This window comes from Lolium perenne, chromosome 7 (assembly GCF_019359855.2).
Source record: "Lolium perenne isolate Kyuss_39 chromosome 7, Kyuss_2.0, whole genome shotgun sequence".
Taxonomy (NCBI): domain Eukaryota; kingdom Viridiplantae; phylum Streptophyta; class Magnoliopsida; order Poales; family Poaceae; genus Lolium; species Lolium perenne.
Genome location: NC_067250.2, coordinates 6,176,638 through 6,183,045, shown reverse-complemented (window position 1 = coordinate 6,183,045; position 6,408 = coordinate 6,176,638). Strand labels below are relative to the sequence as shown.

The window sequence follows — 6,408 nt, the reverse complement described above, 5'->3', positions numbered from 1 at the left end:
GGGCTTGCCGGATCTAGGCACTGTCGATGGTACACCCATGAAGTATACCCACAACATGAGCCCAACAAATCATAACCAGATCTTTGGCACGCAACCTTTAACAAAGAGACGACAGATGGCAGGCGACATGATCGAAGTGGATACCCTCTAACCAGATCTTTGGCACCCAACCTTCAACAAAGAGATGACACATGGTTATGTATGTATGATTCAGTCATTTTTGGTCTATATAATCAACCTTTTTAGCGAAATCATTTATTTTTAGGCTATATTTTGTATTTTTTCAGAACTCGATTTAAAATACAGCACGCTATTAGTACGATATAGCGTCCATAGCGTTTGAATGAGGCTGCCGCTATTTTATTTAGCACGCTATTTTAAACCTTGGTTGTACCTTGTCATGATAGCTCATCCACGAAGATACCAAAGAAATTTTGATTCTTAGAGGAATTTTAGTTTCCAAACTTTCTAATTATTCACCAGAAAATTGGAGTTTACCGAAGATTTAACTAAGAAATTCCTATTATTTTGCAAGTTCCATCGAAACTCGTATATGTTTCTTGCCAAAATAAGGTTAGGACATTGCTCCTTTAAAGGTGCATTTCCCAACTACATGTCCTCGTACGGCCTGATTTGAGAACCCTCTCTGATTGAGAAGGTATTGAACTATCATGAGTACATGTTAATTAGCCTTGCTCTAACTGCTCCAAAGAAAAAACCGTGAATCCCCTAGTTTCCCTTCAATTTTCAAAAGTGATTTGGTACCTACCTATTTATTTTTTCCGAAACATGATACAAATTAACTCTGAAATTAATGCTCACATTAGACAGTCCATGTCCGATTTGCCTATGACGCTTTAATCCACTGGACAAAGTTGCCGCTCCATTCCAATTTATGGCCGTATGCATACATCTTACAAACGTCGGACATGAAAATGTACGTACGATGCATAGCAGTGCTCTACAGATGTAGAAGCATACACCGTACCTACCTACTTATTCTGCAGTACATGTTACCACATACGCTCTTCAATTTTTTCGAGTACCCACATGAAATCTACGGGTTTTGTGTTAAGCTCGAAGGGTTAAAAGGACGATCTCCAAAAAAGATAAAACTCCACCGTGACCCGATCACCACAGCCGGTGTGGGTCCGAAAACTCACGCCTAAGTTATATCTCTCTCCCGTCTACCGCGAGCTGCCATCCAAGACCGCTAAGTGCCTACAATCGAATTGACCATATGATCCGGCGTAGCTGCTTTGTTGTCGAAAACGTGGGCGTTCCTTTTGCCGAGCATGACAATGGAGTTACGTACCCTCCTTTTCCCTGGAGTTGGGGAGGGTGTTGACAGCCGTTGGCCACCAATCTAGCCGCCCAAGTTGGTAGGGCAGCGCCAAGACGATCTTCAATTAAAACGTTTGTACAATCGTTTACTTAGAACTGCAATATTTTTACGTCTAATCCATCTCATAGCCGCCTTGCTTAACTTAGTATAATCATGCTTGGCCTAGTTGTCGCTTGGCAGGTCCCTGATATAGGTGTATGCATGTATCTAGCCGGCTTCAATTAACGCGCGGTCGAGAAAAAAAGTATCAACCACTTTAAACACGTACGTTCGCTATGCATGCCTGCACGCAGCACGCGCGTAGAATGCATGCATCCAAATTAGGCAGCCTCTTCCGTTTTCTCTCTCATTTCCATCTATACTAGTTTCCCTCCACTTGGCTTCGCTCAGGCTGACCAATTATGATCGGCTTCGCTCAAGCTGATAAGTTCCTGTGCTCGGGCCAATGAATTCATTTACCGGTCTATGCTCGTTGGCGACCAACCTGTCGGCTGCTTTAGCTTGGCTGAAAAGGAACAATCCGTTTCCTCCAGGTTAAGACTATAATTTTTCAGAATTTAAAAAAACGCGTTTTTGTAAAATTAAATTTGAAAAATGTATTACTCCCTCCGTCCAGAAAAAAATGTCGGAAGCTAGTTCAAATCGTTTTTTGCATTTGCACCCTTACAATTTGAAAACCGAGACGATCGACTCCCTCCGCAATCCATCGATCGCGATCAGGAAGAATTCTATCGGCGGACTCCCGCGCTCGCGGGCTCACGACGGCTGGCCGGCGGATTCCCGCGCCTCGCTCCGGCTGGCCGGCGGATTCCCGCGCCTCGCGCCGGCGGCCCTCACGCGCCCGCGTCCGCAGCTTCGCGCCCCGCCGGCCTTGCGCTGCCCTCTAGCTGGAGGCCCCCCCGCCCCTCGCGAGCTCGCCTTCCGCGCCGGCGGCCTCGAGCTCCTCGCGCCGGCGGCCTCGCGCTCCTCGCACCGGCGGCCTCCTGCCCCTCTCGCGGGCGGCTCCCGCTGCCCTCACGAGCTCGGCTTTCGCCGGCGGCCTCGCGCCCCTCGCTCCGGTGGCCTCGCGCCCATCGCGCCGGCGGCTCCCGATGCCCTCAAGAGCTCACCTTCCGCGCCGGCGGCCTTGCGCCCCTCGCGCCGGTGGCCTTGTGCCCCTCACGCCGGTGGCTCCCGCTGCCCTCCCAAGCTCGCCTTCCACGCCTCGCGAGGGTCTCCCGAGCTTGCCTCCACCTTCTCCCATGCGTCCTCCTCAAGGAGGCCGGCGCCGCCGGGGTTGCTGCTCCTCCGGCCCTGGCGACCGTGAGCGCATCCCGCCACTGCATTCACAGTCGGATGCTCTGGAAGAAGCTCCGGCCTGCCTCCTTCTCGATGCAAAGACACACAGGCGAGGCCGTTCTCTGCCGCTTCCCATGCCGGAGCCGTCCGTTTCCCTCGCCGTCTTCCCAGTTGATGAAGCCAAGCAGGAACAACTTCGTCTTCAGCTGCAGGTACAATTTGAGCACACAATTAGCAAGAAGTATACTCCAGCAGCTAGCACCAGGTTGTTTGAATGTTAGCTCACTCATACTGTCCCACTTTTGAAGAAGCTCGGTTGCACTTACCACTCCACTCCATGCTCATGTATGTACTGTTTCTGTTAATAGCTTTTTGTTTTGTTAAAATGCCGCCAAATCCATTTATTTTGCTTTTCTTTGCATGATCTGTTCTAGTGTTAACATATAGATGATGCAGATGGGTTCTGTTCTTTCTGCGCCCTTAAAGAACATATGGCAGAATCGATTCAAAGGTCTGGGTCTGTTTTAGTGCCAACAAGGTTCAAAGATAATTTAAGCAGTATCCTTTGGATTGAGCATTTGTTTTCTCTTAACAGCAAGCAAGCAATGTTTAAAATTCTGTCTATTCCTTGACAATATTTGCCAGAATTATCTTCAGATTTTTTACCAGGACAACAAGAGGATGCACATGAGTTCCTTCGTTGCTTGTTGGAAAATTTGCATAAGTGTACCCTTGATCCCAAGTCAAAGGGGAAGCCCTCGTCTATTGATGAGGAAAGTATTGTCAAGCAGGTGTTTGGTGGTCGAATGATAAACCATGTATGTATACTTTGTCTTTGCTTGTTTGTCATTGCTTATTTGTTACATTTGTACTTGTGTTCCAACTAATGCAATCCTATTCGTATAGTTGACATGCCGTGATTGTGGCCACTGCTCGGAGACATTCGAGCCGTTCCTTGATCTTAGCTTGGAGATTGATCAGGTTGATGACCTTGCTGCTGCATTGGAATCTTTCACTAAGGTGGAGCAAATCGGTGATGCTAAGAACAAGATCACATGTGGAAGTTGTAATGGTCAAGTTTGTAAGGACAAGCAACTTCTACTTGATAAAGCACCAGATGTCCTTGCATTTCAACTAAAGCGCTTCGCCATACTTGATGGTTCCATTGAAAAGATTGGGAAACATGTGGTATACCCATCAGAACTTGATTTGAAGCCATTCCACAGTAATCCAGACAAGGAGGTGAGTTTTTGTGCTCTTCTCGTCTTGTAGGTTTATCATTAAGCAGATTTTGATGTTTTGCCTGTATTTTCACATGCATCAGGACTTAAAATATGATCTTTATGGCGTTGTTAAGCATTCTGGCTTACCTAGCTTTGGCCACTATGTATGCGTCATTCGTTCTTCACCAAGCAGTTGGCACTTAATGAATGACTCACTTGTAAGTGTCACAAGTTATTTGCTCTTTCTTTTCATGACAGAGCATTTTCACCTTGTAAAAGTCATGTTTGTGTTGCAGGTTGATTCAATTACTGAGACAAGTGCACTACATCAAGAAGCATATATGCTCTTCTATGTTAGGCAGAGCACGTTTCCGTGGTTCTCAAGCTTGCTAGAGGAAGCTGATAGTGGTGCATCTCCTATGTCAGTTGTGGATAATAAAGATGTAGTGATGAGGTGTGCCCCAAGTGCTACTGAAATCACCAACCCGGAGAGACCCTCGACTCCAGCTCCACACCCCAAGAGGATGTACTCTATTTATGACCATAATGTGTTTGCCTTCGAGAACTTAGGTGAGGATTTATTTCCAGGCCTTTGAGAACTTAAGTAAGGATCTATTTCTTAGTCTGATCATTACCTTACTGCATGTCTCATTTACTATCCCATTTACAGATGAGAATGAACATGAAACGAAGGTGAAGAAATCAAAGGCTACATCTGCCTCTAAATATTTGAAAAGCTCTACCCTGGATCAGAATGCGTCGCGGTTAATGAGGAGCATGACATCTGCACGAAGAAAATGCTTTCTGAATAGACTAGATTCACACAATGTGGTGCTTTGTTGAATGATTTTGTAAATCTAGTAGACAGACTATTATTATACTCCATGCCGTGCGCAAAAACTCAGAGATTTTGTGTTATGGATATGTTCACAGAACCTCCAGTATTGTTACCTAAGTTTGTAAAGGGTGCGCATGCTAAGCCAAAGTGCAAATGCCTAGAACAAACAAAAATTCAGAGATTGCCAAAGATATAAACCGGCTGAGATTGGATTTATTTAGGTTGTATTTTACCAGATGAAAAGGTCATGAAAATCTAGCATCTAATGGTTTGGTATTACTGGGATTTGCTTAGTTTCAGTACAGTACTACAGTGTGTTACAACACAGATGATCTCAGAATTTTATGTTGTTCAGTACATTCAGACTTTCTAGGTTGTTCAGCATCGAGGAGTATAAGCAAATCTAAATCCCAGAATTTTTCAGGTTGCTACCTATAAGTAACATGGAATGAATGGCCATTTTTCCTGTACCCATTTCTTTGGTGAATTAAAATTTCAGAACTTTGTTTGAGCTCTCTAATAAATAAACACTTGGATTGGAGTATTCTCATTCCTGCAATCAATAGAAAAACCAAAAAGAAACATCATCCTACCTTAGCATCTGGTAACCACTGATCCAATGCAGTCAAAAGCACAAGGAAACTAAGGCATATTACTGAAACTAATCTGGAGACTGGAGCACAAGGCAATCTGAAGACTATAGCAAAAGTACTGGAACCACACGGCCAGATGCGCACCTAAGAACGGAGGCGGCCGTTGTCTGCCGGGAGCACGTCGCGTCCGGCGAGCTGATTTGCCTTCCACCGAGCGCGGCCGTTCTGGAACCACACGGCCACCTTGCGCGGCGCCATCCCCAGCCGCCGTGGCAGCTCGATTTTCCGCTCCGGCTCGAGCTTCCGCTTCTCCTCGTCGAAGCTCTGCTCCAGCGCCACGACCTGCTCAGCGCTCAGCCGCCGCTTCCTTTCCACCGTGCCGCCACCAGCGCCACTCGAGCTCCGCCGTGCCGCCACCAGCGCCACCACGACATATCCAGAGCAAATTGGCATCTTTACCACGACCTCGGGAGGATCCAGCCACATCACCCGATTGGAGCTCCGCCGTGCCTCCAATAGCAGCACCACCGCGATTGGATCTCCTCCAGCCACCACCGCGACTTGATCTCCGCCGTGCCGCCACCATCGAGAGAGATCCGGAGGAAAATCCCCATTTTTATCACACCACGGTGGGCACGGGAGGATGACGGTGCCGCGACGCGAGAGAATGATAGAACGCCCGCGGCGAGCGGAGGAGAGGGCGGCGATGTCGCGCGCAACGTCGGGTGGAGGGCTTGGGGCGGAGAGGGAGTAGCGTCGGGTGGAGGGCGCCGTCGACGAGAGCAAGGAAGAAGGCGTCGTCGGGGTGGAGGGCGGTGTCTGCGCGAGGACCGTGCGCGTGGTCGGAAAAACAACAGGGGGGTTTTCACGAAAACGTCGGCCCGACACCTTTTCGCGGACGGAGGGAGTACTTTAAAAATGAGCCTCTCTGTGGGCATCACGTTTCCTAAAAGAAGCGACTTATAGTCACACTTTTCTTGACAGCAAACTTATGGTCAGACTTATTTGGGGTAAAAATATATTATGACAATCATGTATGCTACTACTTGGGTTATCTTACATTTTTGTTGCTTGTGTTAAACGAAGTGTTATATACCGCACATATACCGAGCCAGCAGCCAGGCCAGCCAT

At 47.5% G+C, this 6,408-nt stretch overlaps 2 protein-coding genes across 2 annotated transcripts; one reads left to right on the top strand and one right to left on the bottom strand.

Annotated features, from left to right (window-relative positions):
• Positions 1–1,920: 1,920 nt before the first annotated feature.
• LOC127316289 (uncharacterized) lies at positions 1,921–6,408 on the bottom strand. The gene is made up of 3 exons (XM_051346690.2): positions 6,374–6,408; positions 5,422–6,187; positions 1,921–2,829 (listed from the first exon to the last, which is right to left on the bottom strand). The coding sequence occupies exons 1-2, from the start codon at positions 6,406–6,408 to the stop codon at positions 5,422–5,424; spliced, it is 801 nt and encodes a 266-aa protein (XP_051202650.1). The 3' UTR covers positions 1,921–2,829.
• On the top strand, positions 2,758–4,689 carry LOC127316288 (ubiquitin carboxyl-terminal hydrolase 21-like). The gene is made up of 7 exons (XM_051346689.1): positions 2,758–2,835; positions 3,071–3,134; positions 3,269–3,441; positions 3,530–3,865; positions 3,948–4,010; positions 4,143–4,416; positions 4,517–4,689. The coding sequence occupies exons 1-7, from the start codon at positions 2,758–2,760 to the stop codon at positions 4,687–4,689; spliced, it is 1,161 nt and encodes a 386-aa protein (XP_051202649.1).